General features: G+C 37.2%; 1 protein-coding gene across 1 annotated transcript in view; it reads left to right on the forward strand.

Moving 5' to 3' along the window:
- Positions 1-19,619, forward strand: part of itga10 (integrin, alpha 10) — a 48,789-nt gene that overhangs the window by 28,133 nt on the left and 1,037 nt on the right. Inside the window, exons 10-30 of the mRNA XM_084435430.1 lie at positions 2,561-2,726; positions 6,257-6,330; positions 6,450-6,594; positions 6,724-6,872; positions 8,017-8,160; positions 8,455-8,658; positions 9,836-9,966; positions 10,138-10,304; positions 10,441-10,583; positions 10,777-10,887; positions 11,025-11,110; positions 11,323-11,464; positions 12,202-12,294; positions 12,403-12,479; positions 12,889-12,978; positions 13,946-14,030; positions 14,122-14,235; positions 14,314-14,421; positions 15,496-15,609; positions 15,764-15,859; positions 19,353-19,466. Coding sequence (XP_084291556.1) covers positions 2,561-2,726; positions 6,257-6,330; positions 6,450-6,594; positions 6,724-6,872; positions 8,017-8,160; positions 8,455-8,658; positions 9,836-9,966; positions 10,138-10,304; positions 10,441-10,583; positions 10,777-10,887; positions 11,025-11,110; positions 11,323-11,464; positions 12,202-12,294; positions 12,403-12,479; positions 12,889-12,978; positions 13,946-14,030; positions 14,122-14,235; positions 14,314-14,421; positions 15,496-15,609; positions 15,764-15,859; positions 19,353-19,466 — 2,553 coding nt within the window. The remainder of the gene's footprint in view (positions 1-2,560; positions 2,727-6,256; positions 6,331-6,449; positions 6,595-6,723; positions 6,873-8,016; positions 8,161-8,454; positions 8,659-9,835; positions 9,967-10,137; positions 10,305-10,440; positions 10,584-10,776; positions 10,888-11,024; positions 11,111-11,322; positions 11,465-12,201; positions 12,295-12,402; positions 12,480-12,888; positions 12,979-13,945; positions 14,031-14,121; positions 14,236-14,313; positions 14,422-15,495; positions 15,610-15,763; positions 15,860-19,352; positions 19,467-19,619) is intronic.

A 19,619-nucleotide genomic window follows, 5' to 3' on the forward strand; every position in this document is an offset into this window, starting at 1 on the left:
AAACCAAGTACTAGTTGGGACTGGGAACATGCTTGGAAAGTTTCCACCAATTGCTGTCTGATTGTTTTTGAGAGCAGGAACGCACCCCAGCCTCAGATGAGACCCAAATAAGAAATCCTCAGATCTCTGTCCAGGGTGCTGAGCCATCATCTCTTGATAGCATGAACACTCCTCACTTCCAAGGGGTCAAGGTTTGGCAAGGTTTGCTGGTAGATGCTGTAACTGCACCAATTTGTGGGCAAAAAGAATCCTTCTCTTTTGACAGCCATTTAAATATAGCTGTGTAGTCTGACAAAAAAGAATTTACGATAATTTTTTTAACCTTTTTGCCTTTATTGGAATGGGTCATGTCGTCGAAATTTTAAACTGTATATTAAACTAACCATGTTTCTAACATTTAAAGGAGAACTCCGGTCAATTTTAACATTGAGCTATTGAACATTTAACATTTTTTGTAAATTTGGAGTGCTGTCAGTACAGAGAACAACGACAAAAATCGGTGTTGCCTACACCGTGTTATCCTCTTTTTAAAATTTGCACCCTGTTGAAGTCCACAGTAGTCGATTGTCGAGTTCACGCGCGTGATCATAGGTACAGTACAACAATCCAACAACTACGTACAATATTCTCAAAACACCACACAACACTGTCATCGGCTGACAGCTGACAGTCTCCACTGTTGCTTAGTTACCTATGATCACGCGCGTGAACTCGACAGTCGACTACTGTGGACTTCGACCGAAAACAGGAAGTAAATACAGGTATGTGCGCTGGCTGAATTAACATCACTTTTATTCATATCTCACATCTACTGCAGTCAGATTCACCCGCGTTCACTCTGAAGGAATCACTCACATGGCTGGGCACTTGTAATGACACATCAAGGATGTTAAGAGGCTAAAAGCAGGTTTAAAACTTGCCCCATTTAAGTCAACAGGGTGCAAATTTTAAAAAGAGGATAACACGGTGTAGGCAACCCCGATTTTTGTCGTTGTTCTCTGTACTGACAGCACTCCAAATTTACAAAAAAATGAGCTCAATGTTAAAATTGACCGGAGTTCTTCTTTAACCTTATTTAACATCTAGCAATGGAACAGGATGTACTGTATGAAACCAATGGGAAATTTGTGTCTTTGAGTGTGTGCATGTTTGTGTATTAATATCATAGTTTGGGAAATGAAACTAGACAGTCTGTTAGAATATTGTGATTAGCAAATGAAGTCATCATTAAAACAAAGTTTGCTTTACCTAGTAACAGAGGGGTTTGCATATGAAGAACCAATCAACTAGTGAGGAAATTATGTAATGCAGCCTGACATTTATGCCATACCTCTATACTATAAAAACTGTTGTATTCTTGTGTACTGTGGGATTGTCTCAATGGAATTTGTCTGAGATCCTCCGGCCTTGATTCTTCTTGGGAGAGTTTCTCTGAGAACTGCTCGAAGACTCTCCCGGCCATTATTAAAGCATTAGAGGACATTTGCTGATGTCTGTCTGTTCATATCTGCTGCACAGCAGGTCAGTTTAGGGAAGCAAGTAAGTTAGGGTAAGAAACTCGGTCAGTTGTCGACGGAAGATGCAAAGAGCTGGAGTATAAAGGTTATTAAGTGTCGATTTGTAGACGCTCTGTGTCGATCAGTAGATGCGACAGATTTTATTTATTAAGTGTTGATTTGCAGACGCTAGATAGTCAGGGTTTAGGGGGAAAATCCACTACAGTCAGTATAGGGAATTGACAGGAAGCAAAGAGGGAATAAGAAGGGGACAGGATCAGGAAAGGACCACAACTCAGGTCGGCTGAATAGCAACTGAGCTACATGTTATAGCGCTTTCCATGAGGCTGTCGGCACCAACCAATAATATAGTAAATTTGGCGGATTATTGTGAGGGCTCTTAAAACTTTGCAAACTGTAAACTACGAGAGATAAAGTCACATTGATATAAGATATATAAAGTAATTTTGCGATATATAAAGTTAAAATTGTGAGATATAGTCAACTTTGTGAGATATAAAGTCACACTGAGAGATATAGTCACAATTGTGGGATTATTATCCTTCAGTATCCCAATAGTTCCAGACCTTGGTCATAAATTTGAAAGATGATGACCAATACATGACTGGACAAAAAAAAATCTGATTTCTCATATTGATTAGTTGGAGTTTATCAAGTCAGCATATCCAACCAATGGTCTTGTTGGGAAAGATATAAGTACATGTCAATGGAGAGTGAACTCATGATCTGGCACCAATGGTTTTCAAGGCTTGTCATTAGTGGTGTGCTGCCAGTTGGTGTGAGTAATATTCTCTCTGTTTCCTCTGCGTAGGTGTTTTGTTTCTAGGATGAGTGTCCTCTGAGTCCTGTATCCCTTCATTAATCGATCTATCAGATCATCTGCTTTCGCCCCAATGGTGTGGAGGAGGTGTTGGCTCTACCGATGAGAACATCTCTGTTGTTATTCCTCTCCCTCTACTATGTGACTTGTCTAAAACATGACTCTGAGAAATCAACATTTCTGATTAATTTTCAATAAACGAGTGACTCTCTCTCTTCCACAGGTATTAGGTCACTACATCCGCAGACAGCAGGATCCAGAGACCTTTATCAATGAGATTAAGTACATTGCCAGTGACCCAGATGAGAAATACTTCTTCAATGTGACGGATGAAGCGGCACTAAATGACATTGTAGATGCACTGGGAGATCGCATTTTTAGTCTAGAGGGTAAGAACGTTCATTCTCAATGGCCAGAGAGAAAAAATAACAGATATCCTTCCCTTGAAGAGCAACACTTGTGGTAAGCTGAAGTTTAATAGTTTCTAAAAAATACCAACGTGTTTCGGCTTAAGAGCTTTCCTTAGGGTATACAACAGACAAAATACATAAACATTTTAGGAAAACATCTCCATATTAAGTTACTCACAAGCTCCACTCAAGACTTCACACTGATTGGTTAAAAAGGTTAATTATGAAATGAAACAATCACCCAATCAGTTAATGAACTCAACAAATGTAATCAATCAGTGTGACATCTTGAGTGAAGCTTGTCAGCTGTTGTTAATTTTCTTTGTATGAGTTACTTAATACGGAGATGTTTTCCTAAAATGCTCATGTATTGTGTCTGTTCTATATCCTGAGGAAGAATCTTAAGCTGAAATGCGTTGTTGTTTTTTAAAAACTATTAAACTTCCCCTTACCATGAGTGTTGCTGGATTCCCCTTTGTACATTTATATTGTCTGCTTCCACGCACCCTGTGAGCTGGTATGAGCCAGATCTAACCTTACTAGTACTTCCCTTGAAGAGCAACAGTGGTTCTTTGACCTAAAAAGAACAGAAATATCAGATTTCCTTTTCATTAAGGATGTTGATGTTGTTGTTTTTCAACATATTTAGACACTTTTACCACACTTGACAATGTATGCAAGTACACAAGCAGCATTTATTTAATTCATACATTTTATGTTTGTCCTAAGTCCCGAAATACTTTTGGGGCTATTGTATAACATCTGATAGCAGATCTGATATTTACCATGGTCCAATTTTTTTGTCACTCATTTAGACATAAAGTGCCTATGAACCTTGTATTATTATACGAATGAATATGCTGTGAGATATTTTACCAAAAGATTTTATGTAATAGGTGACATAGACATCACAAAAAATAGGGGAAAAGACAGGACAAGATGTCTTTTCATAAAAATTATTTCCATAAGAACTGGGTGTGATGCTTGTGCCATCTAGATTCTGAGGAAAGCCATGCAGGAAGAAGGGTGGAAGGGAGGAGACAAATTACCTTAAAGTTGGCACAGCTGTGCATCCACAGGACACATAGGTTAGATGAACAGGAAGAAATATGATTAGCCAAGGCTATGCACTAACTAGAATTCACATTGCAAGTAGGCCTATATTGTACATTCAAATATCTTGTACTGCCATCCTGTATTGATAATGTTTACCTTAGCAATCCTTAGCTATGTTTTAGACATTTTTAAGACGAGTTTCCCAGTGTACTCTTTTCTTGAACTTTTCTTGTCCAGTTCAACAGATTTCTGCACAATTACAGATTTTTTTGTAATGTTTTTGAAAGAAGACTCTTAAGCCCCGGACACACCAAGCCGACTGTGTTACATTTACATTTACATTTAGTCATTTAGCAGACGCTTTTATCCAAAGCGACTTACAAATTAGGACTAAATAAAGCGAGTCATCATGAAGAGGCAAAAACAACAACAACGCAAGAAGTGCTCAGAATACAAAGTTCAGGCATTATTCAGAGTAGCATAAGTCTGATAAGTGATGTTTCAAAGGATTTTTTTTTTTTTTTTTTTTTTTTTTTTTTTTTTTATGAGGTTAAGTGCTCACGGAAGAGATGGGTTTTCAGCTGTTTTTTGAATGTTGCCAGTGATTCTGCATTCCGGATGAGGCCGGGGAGAGCGTTCCACCAGCATGGAGCTGTGAATGAGAATGTTCTGGAAAGTGATTTTGTGGCTCTCTGTGATGGAACCACGAGACGTCGCTCGTTGATCGATCGTAGGCGTCTGGTAGGGATGTAGACTCGTAGGAGTGAGTGAAAATAGTAGGGAGCTGAGCCTGTGATAGATCTGTAAGCAAGCGTCAATGCCTTGAATTTGATGCGAGCAGCGAGAGGTAGCCAGTGCAGAGAGATGAACAGAGGAGTGACGTGGGCCCTCTTGGGCTCGTTGAAGACAAGACGAGCTGCAGCATTTTGGATCATCTGTAGAGGTTTTGTTGCACATGCTGGAAGTCCGGCCAAAAGAGCATTACAGTAGTCAAGCCTAGAAATGACCAGGGCCTGGACCAGAAGTTGTGTTGCATGCTCAGTTAGGAAAGGCCTGATCTTCCTGATGTTGTGCAGTGCAAACCTGCATGATCGAGCTGTCTTTGAAATGTGATCTGTGAAGGACAGCTGGTCATCAAGCGTTACTCCGAGATTTCTGACCGACCTTGATGGGGTGATTGATGATGACTCTAGCTGGATGGTGAAGTCGTGTTGTATAGACGGATTGGCAGGGAGGATGAGAAGCTCAGTCTTTGCCAGGTTGAGCTGCAGGTGATGTTCCTTCATCCATGTGGAGATGTCCGCCAGACAGCTTGAGACCCGTGCAGCTACTGTGGGATCATCTGGTTGAAACGAGAGGAAGAGCTGTGTGTCATCAGCATAGCAGTGGTAGGAGAAGCCGTGTCCCAGTGATGTAGTGTAGATGGAGAAGAGGAGGGGACCAAGAACTGAACCCTGGGGAACCCCTGTGGTCAGTTGATGTGCTCTGGATACCTCACCTCTCCATGCGACCTTGAAGGACCTACCTGTGAGATAGGACTCAAACCAGTGGAGTGAAGTTCCTGTGATGCCCAGTGATGAGAGGCTGGGCATAAGGATCTGATGATTCACAGTGTCGAAGGCAGCAGACAGATCCAGGAGAATGAGGACTGAGGACTTGGAAGCAGCTTTAGCTGTGTTGTCGCCTCTCGTCGGCTGCGTCTCAGCCAAAAAGCGCGCTTGAACACACCAAAAGACCTAAAGGCGACCGTCACCTAGCACATGCGTTTAAGGAAACAGCAGGTGTCAATAGTCTATTTTCTTTATTCAAAAAGGGAATCCGAAATTAGGACTGCAGATATACAAACCATAAACAAACCAGCACTTGCTTACCGTTGTGAATATCAGTCACGCTTATCACTTGCTTCGTTCCAGCTGGCTCATGTTATTAAGAAAATATTTGTGCATTCGAATGCTCAGGTAAAATAACGTACAATTATGACACTTATGCTTTTATTCTCGTGCACTGTCTCGGTCTAAGCTGAACAGCCAATCAGAGTGCTCTCTCTCACCAACGGCCCGGTTCCGATTAAGCATGCTGAATCTGCCCAAAAAAAACTTGACTTAGAATTTAAAATGACTAGTTTCTGTTTTAATATAATTTCAAATGCAATTTATTCTTGTGATGAAAAAGCTGCCAGGTAGATTTCACTGTCACATGATCCTTCAGAAATCATAATATGCCGACTTGCTGCTCAAGAAACATTTCTGATTATTATCAATGTTGAAAACAGTTTTGCTGCTTAGTATTTTTGTGGAAACTGATACATTTTACACGATTCTTTGACGAATTGAAAGTTCAAAAGAACAGCATTTATTTTAAAGAAAACGTCTTTACTGTCACTTTTGATCAATTTAATGCTTCCTATTATTTTACAGAGTGTAATTCAATGATAACGTGTTGTGCTGTTACAGGGACCCTGGGATACAATGAAAGTGCCTTTCTCATGGAGATGTCTCAGATTGGTTTTTCGACACACATTTTGGACGTGAGTCTAAATTAACTTTACGTCCACGTGTACTTAAGCCTATTCAAATATTTGAAATGACAAACTGAGTATAGAACATGCAATCATGCTATAATGTGCTATATAATTTTGGACTGTAGGATGGCATCTTGTTTGGCATGGTGGGAGCATATGACTGGGAGGGAGGCGTCCTGAAGGAGAGCAAAGAAGGGCAGATTAGGCCCTCACGAGAGGCCTTCGAGAAAGAGTTCCCACTGGAGCTGAAGAACCATGCAGCCTACCTAGGTAATGTTTCACTTCATAAAAACAACCACCAAATAATCAATCCTTCAAGTTTTTATCTTAAAATAACATTTGCAGCAATTTATTAATATTTAGTGATGGTCCGATTCTCTGTATGTACATCTGTTGCAGGTTACACTGTGTCATCGGTGGTTGTAGGTGACTGGACGAGGTTGTATGTTGCTGGTGCGCCCAGATTCAAGCACAAAGGAAAGGTCATCTTGTTTGACCTGACCCCTAAAGGCGATGTCATAATCACACAGGCCTTAAATGGAGAACAGGTGGCAATCTCTCCTTCATCGCTCTATTTATTTACACTGACACCCTCCCCCTTGACACACATTGTCTCTGGTACAGCACAGAATAGATCTCTATCAAACCCTTGCGTGAAGTCCAATGCTTTGAGTTTTGCAATATCCTTCTTTTCTTAGTTGATCTTTAATTGCTTTTCCTCTCTCTGTCCTCCTTCTTTTACACCACATTCCTGCTCTCTCACAATTAATGAGTTTATTTTTATATTAAACAAAAGCAAACGGGTTTCATTTTCTCAGGCCGCTCCTAAAATTAAAGTGATTCTCAGAACAAAATCCAGAGTCAGGGTTCCCACAGTCATGGAAAACCTGGATAAATCAGGGGACTTTTAAATTGGGTTTCTAGAAGTGGAAAAGTCACAGAAATTAATAAAATCTTAAACATTTCTATAATAAATATATTTTGTCTAAAATATTTCATCAACCAGATACTGCTTTTGTTTAGAGCTTTTGTAGAGTAAAACTTGTGAAAGATTTGTTGTTGTTGAGTCGGTTCTTTTCGCTGTATCATTCAAATGGGTTCACATATTAGTTTGAATGATTAATTTAGCAAGTCAGTCTAAATCAAGATTATTTTTTTATTATTCTTAACAGTCACAAATGAGTAGAAGGTCAATGAAAAATTATGAATATTAGGGATACACAATATATTTGTGCATATTCCTATTTTTCATTTTCTATCTATATTGTGAATATCTACCAGACAATGGGAATTTTAAAAGGAAATTGAAACTGTTGTTTTATTTGTGTACATTTAAATATATTTATATACATTTTCAGCATCATTACTCCAGTATTCAGTGCCACATGATCCTTTGGAAATCATTCTAATATGCGGATTTATTGCCCAATAAACATTTCAAATTATGTGTTGAAAACAATATTTTTGTGTAAACTGTGATATATGTTGTAATAGAAATCTTTTGTAACATTATAAAAGTCTTTACAGTTCAGTCTTTAGAGATTTTAATTAATACATCCTTGCTGAAACATAACATCAAAATAATTATTGCCTTATTATATCCACCAGAGTTTTAATATCGGTGTAATGAAAATACATTCAAGAAGTGTGGAAATCTTCAGATTGCCTAACATCTTTTCTCTCTCTGTCCAGATTGGCTCATATTTTGGCAGTGAGGTGTGCGTGGTGGATGTGGATCAGGATGGAATAACAGATATTCTGCTTATAGCTGCTCCAATGTTCCTGGGAGCAGGAAACAAAGAAACAGGCAAAGTCTATATCTACTGTCTGGATGGGGTGAGAACCACAGTGGCAGTACTGTTTGTGTGATTTATATGTAAATGTGAGAGACATACAGAGTGAAAAAATAAACATCAAGGGTATTGTCATGATCCCAGCCTGTGTTCCCCTGGTCTTGGGGGAACACAGGCTGGGATCATGACAGATATTCACCAGGGCAAATCCCCTTCATGCGAAACAATTTATTCCTCTTTTTAGTCTTAAACTTATACCCTTTCAGTTATAAAAGTCTAAATATTATGCTATATCTGTAACTCACACTCTGTCTCACTATCTGCCTCTCTCTACCAGGATGGTTTTGCACCTAACGGTACGCTGCATTCTCAGCAGAAGGCACAGGATGCACGCTTTGGTTATGCTATGGCCGTAGCCAGTGACTTAAACCATGATGGATACTCTGACCTGCTCGTGGGAGCTCCGCTAGAGGATGACCACCAGGGAGCTCTTTACATCTACCATGGCGACGAATACTACATCATACCACAGTACAAACAAGTAAATATACCACTATTTCATGTGTACAGCCAAATAAGTCCACTGAGACCAGGTAATCTGGAAATTAAATTTTTTCTCTCCTAAATAAACAATGTTTTAGGCAACAGGGCAAATTAGCGTGAAAGCGCAATTCCAAAAAAGCGCGGATGGGAGTGGAAAGTTCTGCGCGTGATCTACTGACGACGCGCAAATTAAAGAACACAGATAACGCAGCCGGATCATTTCCATAATAACCAACACAATCTACCAGGTAGCGTCTGGTTTAAGACGTGCTTTTTTGGGGCGGTAAATAATGGCGCAAACACCAGTACATTGACGAGCGCAAACCTTAGTAAATCACCTTGCGTGATTCATTTAAATACTTTCCTCCCATGAATTTTGCGCCTGAAAGGGAAACTCCTACTTATTGCAGGATTGCATTATGCAATAAGGTCAACTGCAAAAATAACTATGTCCACGCCTTTTCAGCGCTAGTTTTTCACTGCGTGTCTTTAATAAATCCTGACAGTAGTTTTTTAACGCCAAAAAAGGGGTTTGCGCTGGCGTAAGCTGTTAGTAAATCTGGCCCTTAATAAATAAAATGGAATAAAAAAAACAAAAACAATAGACTTGATTTTTCAAATGACCTCTGCAATGAAATTGTTCTGATAAGCATTTGATTTGAAATGAAAAATGTTATTGTGAGAATGTATACTAACGTTCAAAAGTTTGGGGTTGGTAAGATTTATTTGTTATTTAATTATATTTAATAAAAAATATTTTATTGAAGAAATATTATGTGTTTTCAGTTGAATTTTCATTAATCCAGTCTTCAGTGTCACATGATCCTTCAAAAATCATTCTAATATGCTGATTTGCTGCTCAAGAAACATTTCTGATTATTATCAATGTTGAAAACAGTTGTGCTGCTTGACTTTTGTGGAAACTGTGATACATTTTTGTGGGGATTGTTTGATGAATAGAAAGTTCAAAAGAACTTTTAAACCTTTTTTAACATTATAAATGTCTTTACTGTCTCTTCTGATCAATTTAATGCGTCCTTGCTAAAAAAAAAATCTTTGTGACCAATTTTTTTGAATGGTAGTGTTAATCTAGTGACCACTTTTATTAGTGGTCTTAGACTTTTAGACCCCATATTACTTCACACACTAATAAATCCCTCTTTTTCTCTCTGTAGCGTATCCCAGGCTCCTCTCTCTCTGCAGGGCTGCAGTATTTTGGCCGTAGCTTGAGCGCTCTGCTGGATCTGGATGGGGATGAGTTACTGGATCTTGCTGTGGGAGCACAGGGCACTGCCGTCCTGCTGAAGTACTCTATGCCTCATTACAATCTGGTGTTTTTATGCGTCGTCTAAATGCTGCCGTCATACAAGTCAACAATTCGTCACATTAAATTGTGTCAAACAGTAGTAAAGTCAGGTCTGAATATGACCCGTGGTGACAACTTGCTCTCCTCATGACCTCTGTCTGTACTCTACAGATCTCGCAGTATAGTGCAGATCAACGTCAGCCTGTCCTTCCAGCCACACTCCATAAATGTGATCCAGAAGAACTGCCACAGGGCTGGCCGAGACTCCGCATGCCTTAACGCCACGGTTTGCTTCCTGGCCCTGTCTCGCTCTCCTGGCTCTTATGGCACATATTTTGGTAAAGTGTCATGTAACCTTTTTTCTTTTTCATTTTACTCTTTCATTGCTGTACTAAATTCTGCTTATGTACGGCAGTTCTATTAATAGCAACTCTGATACACTTCCTAAAGTACCACATCGGCTTATTTGTATAGATATGCAGATGGGGGGCATGCTGGATGACAGAAAGATCTCGGCTCGTGCTCTATTCGACTACAACTCCCAGCGGCAGACCCTTATGGGCGTCAGTGTTCGTGTGGGGCAGACCATGTGCTACACGCTACCATTTCATGTCTTTGTAAGTTCAAATGTCTTTCAAAAATCAATAAAGCAAAGGATAATGCCCAATTAGCTGGTCGATATCGCAAAAAGGGGGTTGTTTTGCTCTAATGGTTGGCTCACTGTGCATTATCCTTCTCATTACATGACTACATACTGATTGTTTTGAAGGAAAATTGTTTTTCTTTCTCTTTCACACTTTGTACATCTAGGATACAGCTGATTACATCCGACCAATCAGCTTCACTTTGCGCTTCAAAATCAATGACACAGAGAGCGGCCCGGTATTGGACGAAGGCTGGCCAACAACATTCAAGAAGTCTGTGAGTGCTATTAAAAAGCACTATTCCTTTTTGAAAATTGGAATATAAATGAATGTTGCATGTACAGGGTGGATTAAGGTTTTTCCCTTCATACAGCTGGTTTTCAACAGACATTTTTGATCTTTTTTTACCTTTAGATCCCATTCTTTAAAGACTGTGGGGAGGATGATGTATGTGTTACTGATCTGGTTTTACAGGCCCATATGGACATTTCCGGAACAAGGTAACAGAGAAATTGTCATGGGATTCACAACTTCTGTGACTATGACTATAGATTTGAACATACTGGCAGAACTTGTTAGTTCAATTCAATCCCTAGTGCTATGGTATTTATTATAAAAAGTTTAGAGTAGCTGCCTACTAAACCTGAAACGGTGATTGAAATAGCACGTGTTGTGTATGTAACTTCAATGTTGCTCTTATCTGTTCTTGTAGGCAACAACCCTATGTTATACGCAGTCCCCGGCGTCGGCTTGCAGTAGAAGTGCAGCTCCAAAACCGACTGGAAAATGCTTATAACACTAGTCTCACTCTTAATTACTCCAAAAACCTGCATTTCAGCAGCCTGAGTATACGGGTACCAACATGATCTCTCCTCTTAAAACATAAAAGCTTATTTATAGGACAATTATTTATCATTTACTAATAAAGATCGTAATTATGTATACAAAATATACATTAACGTTCAATAGTTTAGGAATCAGAAAGTTGTTTGAAAGAAATTAATACTTTTATTCAGCAAGGATGCATTGAATTGATCAAAAGTGAGAATAAAGACATTTATAATGTTACAAAAGATTTCTATTTCAAATAAATGCTGTGCATTTATTTAAGAATCTTGAATGAATCTTGAATCTTTTTGCGGTTTCTGCAAAAAGCAGGACAACTGTTTTCAATATTGATAAGTGGAAATGTTTCTTGAGCAGCAAATCAGCATATTAGAATGATTTCTGAAGGATCATGTGACAGTGAAGACTGGAGTAATGATGCTCAAAATACAGCTTTGCCATCACAGGAATAAATTACATTTTATAATATATTAAAATATAAAACAGTCATTTTAAATTGTTATGTATAATATGTAATATTACTGTATTTTTATTTAAATAGTTGCAGCCTTGGTGAGCATAAGAGACTTTCAAAAAACATTAAACTACCCCAAACTTTTGAATGGTAGTGGAATTATTTAAACAAAATATTTCTAGTTATACATATCATTTATACAAAAGTATAACTGCAAAAGTATAAACTGCATTTTGTCTGGCCTCTTCATTTCTCTTTCTGCCTCATGTTTGTCTCATTCTCTCTCTGTAGGAAGACGCCCAGTTTAAGATTGAATGCACGGCTCTAAGTTCCAACAGTCACTCCTGTAATGTCAGTTACCCAGTGTTCCGCTCTCACACGAAGGTAAGGCTCTGGAAGAAGAAAGGTTTGTCGTCACGCTTCATTACAACAGTCACTGAGCCGTTTTGGTTCATTGACCAGTGTTTCTCCCAACTGCCTCGTTTTTCTCAGGTGAACTTCATGTTGGAATTTGAGTTCAGTTGTACGTCTCTCATCAGTAAGGTCCAGATGAAGCTCGTTGCTTCCAGGTACACACAAACACACACAACTTAAACCATTAGCAAATGGTACTATCCAGGGATGTCATGCAAATATGTTTTTGAGGGGGGCACCAGGGTGGTCCTGGCTCACTTAGTGCTCTAGACAAAATAAGACATGACCAAAGAAGAAAAAAAAAACTGTTGATTGGGCAGCATTCCTACATTATGTGTAAGTTTAGTTTACAAATCAAGGAGAATTTTTGTATTATATAATTTGACAGTCACTAATCAACTTAATTATCAAAGACATTTTTGGCATGACACTTCTGTGCCATTCTGCGCACAGTGCACCAATATCTGTATACAATATTTAAAAATACACATTCAAAGATGTAAATAAAGGTATCTGTTGATATGTTAAGATGAATACTGAATGTGTATCTGTGTGTTGCCACAGTGACAGTGTGGAGAATGAAGGCACATTGTCGGACAACCGTGTGCAGTTACAGAGTATTGTACAATATGAGCCTGATCTCTTCATCACAAGGTGATATGAACTTTGAGACTCTTAAAGATTTTAGTGTTTGTCTTCAATAGTATAGTTATAGGAGCTCACATCTTTAATAATATCAAATAATTATTATAATAATATTTTGTATTACTATTTTTATTATTATTATTATTCAAGTTCACATTAGTTGGTGACAATTAAGAAAGGCCCTCAGAGATGTTTATTATTATTATTATGGAAAAATACAATAATAAATAATATATAATAAATATAATACATAATTTTAATAACAAAAAGTTTTTTTTAGTATTAGCATTATTTTCATTATTATTATTATTATTATTATTATTACATTAAAACACTACATTAATGAAAATACTACAAGAACTATTACTATTACTACTACTACTACTACTACTAATAATAATATTATTATATTTATTTATATTTAAATATTAAATAAATATTTATAAATAATATTTATTATTATTATTATATAATTCTAACAGAAGTTTAGTTAGTATTAGCATTATTTTCATTATTATTATTATACTAAAACAAAAATGATAATGAAACTACTACTACTACTACTACTATTATATTACTAATTATTATTACTATTATTATTATAACAAAAAGTGTTGTTGGTATTACTATTATTTTTGTTTTTATTATACATTTTCTAAAAAATATTGCTAGTATTAGTATTATTTTTGTTATTATAATAAATTTTATAAAAACTATTGCTAATATTGGTATTATTTTTGTTATTATAGTTTTTGGTTAAATATTATAATAATATTTATAATAATAATAATACTTTTATTATATTATTATTATTATTATTATAACAAAAACAATAATGAAAATACTATTACAACTACATGTTATTTCCTTGATATTTACCAACATCACCTTTTAAACCTAATTACAACCTCAAAACTCTATGTACAGTGTACAGTATCCATATGTGGTGGTCTTATTTCGGCTCGATTCACTACAGTGACTCCAACCTGAACCGCTATGAGGTCCATCCAACCAGGACAGTGTCAGAGGGGACAGGACCCGAGTTCTTCACACAATTCAGGGTGGGTGAAACTAAACCTGATAGGCTCACCAGCCTCTGTTTAAAATCAAACCAGAAAGCTCCTGACTACATGTGAGTATGTTTGTTATCAGGTGCAGAATCTGGGTTGTTACGCCGTCAGTAACGTGGAGCTGAGCGTCAACTTGCCCTCCGTGGCTTCAGGAGACAGAGTGTTCGCCACTGTGGTTGATGCATTCTCTCATAATGTTAGTGTCTCACCGCAAGTCTTTCTGTAATTCTTATACACCTTTGTGTGTTTGATGTTTTTGTCTGCTTTTTTTTAGGCTTCAGGTGTGAACTGCAGTGTAGTCAGTGATCTTTCACAGTTGAAGTCCGGTCAGAGAGATGTACGTCCACTTCACCCGGAAGACATGAAGAAAACTGAACTATTGGTGAGAATACAGACACTATGTTCGCACACAGTATGGTTATGAAAGAAATTGAAAACCGAATAACTGAAGTTAACTCCAAGTTTTCAAGACTTACAACCGAATTTTGCGAGCGAGTTCAGTTGGTTTGAGTTCAGTCACGGAATGGTACAATCATTAATCAAGCTGCTCTGTTCTGTTTACATGGGATGTATACTTTCTTGGTATATGGGATTAAATATATATTTTTTTTTTTAAATAGACTAATTGGCAGAACGCCACCATTTAAAAGAAGTCAGAAGATATGATAATTAATTTTGGCAAGTGAATGAAAGTGCCTTGGAAATTGCCCAAAAATACACTTATTGGGTAATGGGTTGTAAGTAGGTTGTAAGAAACTGTATAAGAATGAGAATTTGTAATGAGATCACGGCTTTGTTGACTGGACCGATGAAGTCTAATCCTTTGGTATCTGGAACTTCTTGATTTCTTGCTAAGAGGGAAAGACTTCGTTATTCTACGACATAGTCAACCTCTTTTTGTCTGGTGAGACAAAACTCCTGTGAAGTGTATGATTGGAGAAGAAATAAAATAAAAACAAACTGGAACGAACCAAAGAGTTTTGGCAGAACATCTAAGAGGGTGAAAGCAGCTGCCTGCAATAGAAAGTCACAATACAAAATTTTGAAATGTAATACTGTTATATTAGATTATGATTACAGGCATTACTCAAGGCTATGAGATGGGGATTGACCCCCAAATATGATCATCCTTGTGTGAGGGGCCCCATACTAAAATTTAAAAGGCATCTATATAATTTATTGTATTAAAATCCCATTTATACTGTGAAAAATGTATATTATAGATATATCTTACATTTTATTTGCAAAAAGTTACATTATTATGTTTTTTAGTCTGGTATTTTTCATTAATGTATTTATTTGCTCATTTTTTATACTTTTTATACATTTCCACAGACCCCCTATTAATTCCTCGCAGACCCTAAATTGAAACCCCTGATCTAAAGTACAATGGCCGTCACCACCATAAGAAGATGCGTGAAATGTTTCCTAAAAATAATTTTGTTTTCGTTTATAGAATTGCACTTCCTCATGGTGTGTGGAGGTCGTGTGTCACATCCAGCAGCTACTGAAGGGAGAGACAGCCTTGATCCGCATCACCAGGAGAATACACGACAACTTCTTCAGACAGGTGACATCTCTCACACTTACGGTATTCACACACACTTTAGTATGTGCTGGCAGATGGTTGCAAAGGTCAGTAGAAAGACATAACACACAAAATATGCACTGGGATCTGTTTGTGTGTCAGTCTTTAACCTCTAACTCCTGTGTGCTTCTGGCAGGCCAAGTTTAAAGCAGTAACAATTGTGGGCTCTTACCAGCTGTCTGCTCGGGAGTCCAATCTGATTACAATGGGAAATGCTGCCCTCGTGAGGGAGGTGAGAGAACTGACGGGACATAAACACAAATCATTCACAAAAAAAAAAAAAAGGGTAGGATTTACATGATTTAATCAACATGAATCAATTAAGTTAAACAAACATAATTATATGTTAACTTATATAACTTATATATTTATAGGATAACTTGCTAAAAGATATATACCTGCCAAAGAAGGCTGCCTTGTGTAGAGATTATAACTGTAAAAACTCGAGACACAGATCAGAAATTTGTTCTACGTATGATGATATAGTTAAAGCACTGGTTGATTCAAGTGATCTCTCACAAAGATTAAAAACCAAAAAGAAAGTGAAACCAGGTTGGATATAAGCCCGATATAAGTACGCTGTACGTTTTAGTAGTAAAAATGAGAGAGCTATGAGGGCTGATTCAATGGCCAGGAAACTTTTTTGAAACAACATGCATGACTTCTGGAAGGAAGTGAAAGGCATGACTGCCAGTTAAATGTCACTACCATCCCAGCAAGCAATTTTGCGTTTAAAACACATATAATAGCTGTCCAAACACAGCCCAGACGTCTAGGCTAAAACAAGGCAGAATTTGGGCTGTCGGTGAAAATTTAATAGACGTCTAAACCAGAGCCCAAGAATAGACTAGTCATCAATTAGATAACAAAGAAAGTTGAGTGAAGAAATGAAACCAAACACCTTGTAATCACTGTTTGCTTTGCTTACATGATGGAATATCACACATCTCGCAAGAAAAACGACATAAACCAAATTTAAGGTTATTTTGGCTAGAAGTGTGTTACTCATAGCTGGACTATATCGGGTCTATAGTTAACCTAAACGGTGAAATGACGGCTATTGCTTGCTGGGATGTGTGGTTGATGGCATGTCAGGTACTGATAATATCTTAGAACTTTGGCGACAACACTACAGTAGTTTGTTTAATTGTGTTAAGAGTGAGTGCTATACTATAAGTGAAGTTGACTGCACAGATATAATTCTGTCACTTGAAGTTTTTAAAGCAAATTGTCTTATAATAAAGCCAGTGGGTTGGATGGTGTTGCTGCTGAGCATTTAAAGTTTGCAGGTGCGAGGTTGGCTCCACTGCTTTCTGTTTTCTGTTTTACTGCTTTTCTTGTACATGGTTTTTTGTTCATGTTAGTTTCTGTGGTCAAAGACAAAACTGGGAAAGTCTGCAGTTCTGACAATTACAGACCAATAGCATTGGCCAGCATAGTGTCAAAAATTATGGAAATAATCCTGCTGGACAGGATCTCAGAATTTGTTAAATCTACGGATAACCAGTTTGGTTTTAAAGCTATGCTGGGCACAGACATGTGTATATATGCTTTTAAAGAGATAATTGCTAAATATAATATGACATACAGTATAATGCAGCTAAGAGTGTGGTCATGATCTGTAGGACCAAAGAAGACAAGTTTATGAAATTTCCGGACTTCTTTCTGTCAAATGTTGTGCTTGAAGTCACAAGGATAATCAAGTATCTTGGGCATATCTTCACAGAGGACATGTCTGATGATGAAGACATTTTTAGACAATGTAGAACTTTGTATGCCCAGGTTAATACTCGCACTGAAGTTTGGACACTGTACTGACAATGTTAAGATTACTCTCTTTAAGACATATTGTATATCTCTGTACACGGCCCATCTTTGGACTAACTATAAAAAAGCCAGTCTGCAAAGGCTGCAAGTGGCCTACAATGATGCTTGTCGTGTGCTTTTAAAGCGACCAAGATGGACTAGTGCGAGTGAAATGTTTGTCACAGCTCGAATTAACACTTTGCGAAAGTTAATGTATAGCTTTATCTGTAGGTTAAATAAATCTGAGAATGAAATAATTATGTCACTAACAAATATTAGATTTAGTGCAGTCCGCTACCAGTCCAAGCTGTGGAGGCACTGGTACAGCTGTCTTTTTAAAATGCCTATTTAAATTGTTGTTGTTTTTTCTATTTGGTGTGTGTGTCTTGTATCTATATTGGACCATGAGTCCAGAATAAAGTTGAATTTAATTTAATTGAAATAAGTAGATCACATAATTTCAACATCACAGAATAAATCCTTTTTAAGTGACCCAAGAAAGTAGTTATCTTAAATGGCTCCCTGTCAGGATTAATTCAATCAATATCACATATTTTCGTGTCCTATGACTGAATTTTTAAGGCTGCGTCCGAAAGCTTAAAAATGATGCCTTCGGAAGTCGCATTTCAAGGTAGGAAGGCATCAAGGCACAACTGAATCCAATGTTAGCTTCACTTCCTGTCTCTTGATATACCTACAACTGATCAATTTTTGAAGGCAGCATACAAGTGTCCTTCGCTGCCTTTGATATCCCACAATACTGTGCTTTCCATTCTGTGACAATTGAGCTAAAAAATAAAGATGGCGTCTGAAAGTTGCGTTTTTTATGTAAATTCACGTTTTTGACCAACGTTTTCCACTTCTGATGTCATTTCTAACCAGAAATTACTATTGTATTTGCTTAGTTATTACCAAAGATCGCTCTATTTTGCTGTAGATCATTAAACTGTTACGCTGCCTCAGAAATCTGTCCGAAATCAGTTTCGTGAGATACCTTTGTGCGCAAATGCTGCCTTCAAAGTCATTGCCTGCCCTAAAGCATTGCCTAAAGTTTATGAATGCAGTCATAAGATTGTACTAGTAAGCTTACAAACTATTGGCTAGCAATAGCACATATTAGCATGCTAAGTGTTCAGTATTAATCATTCCTTGAGCAAAGCAGAAATGGAATTAGTTATACCAGTCCATATTTAAATGGTTCTAATAATTCCAACAAAATTGCACATTAAAAACGATCAAATCTCCCCCTTTTCTCATCTTGCTAAAAAACCCATAAAATAACTCTCCCATTAAGTCCCAAGCAAAACATGCTGGGAACCAGTTTCAGAAAAATCATCTTTGAGAACTTGATTGATTCACATTCGCCCTAATTAATTTAATCTAGTAGATTGCACATTTTAGAGAATTATATTAATCAAATGCATAGAAATCAAGTTTAGAAGAGAAAAAAATGTGTTGCATAGATCACAAGTAATATAATTGAGTAAATTGGACAATATGTGTTTTCCTGTTTTTTCAGCAGTACGTGCAGGGGGTCCAAAAGACCACTCGTGAAATGTTTCCGGTTTACTTTTTTCCATCACAAATGATACTGCAAGCATGACAATTTAAGTCAAAAGTTTAATTTAGAACAATTCACAATCACAACTTTACTTATTTGATCAGTGACCTTTTTTTTTTTTTTTTTTAAATACTACAGCTTTATTTTCGGGTTTAAATTACATTTTGAATATAAGATTTGAACCTTTCAGAAGCCCACTGTACATAAAATCATGTTTGCACATTATTAATGTAATTTCTATAGTATTAGCAGTTTTTTCAACTTGACAAAAAAAAATAAAAAAATTTAAATCCTTACCTACAACTCCACTAACATGCACCTGTAAACTCTCTCGCTCTCTCTGTATCTGTGTGTATAGACAGTTTTGGAAGTGCTGAAGGGGCGTTCGATCCCGATTTCTCTCTGGATTCTGATTGGCAGCATCATTGGAGGACTGCTGCTTCTTGCACTCTTAGTATTCATTCTTTGGAAGGTACGGAGCACAACAGCTTTAAACATAAACAGGTGTACAGCAGAGTGGTTACATCTGAAGTGAATTAGTACTCAAAACACTGAAAAAACACTTTATATATACTAAATACTAGCACTCTGCAGTCTTAACCAACGTGTCGAATGTTTCTTCACA

This window comes from Rutilus rutilus (assembly GCF_951802725.1).
Source record: "Rutilus rutilus genome assembly, chromosome: 17".
Lineage (NCBI taxonomy): Eukaryota > Metazoa > Chordata > Actinopteri > Cypriniformes > Leuciscidae > Rutilus > Rutilus rutilus.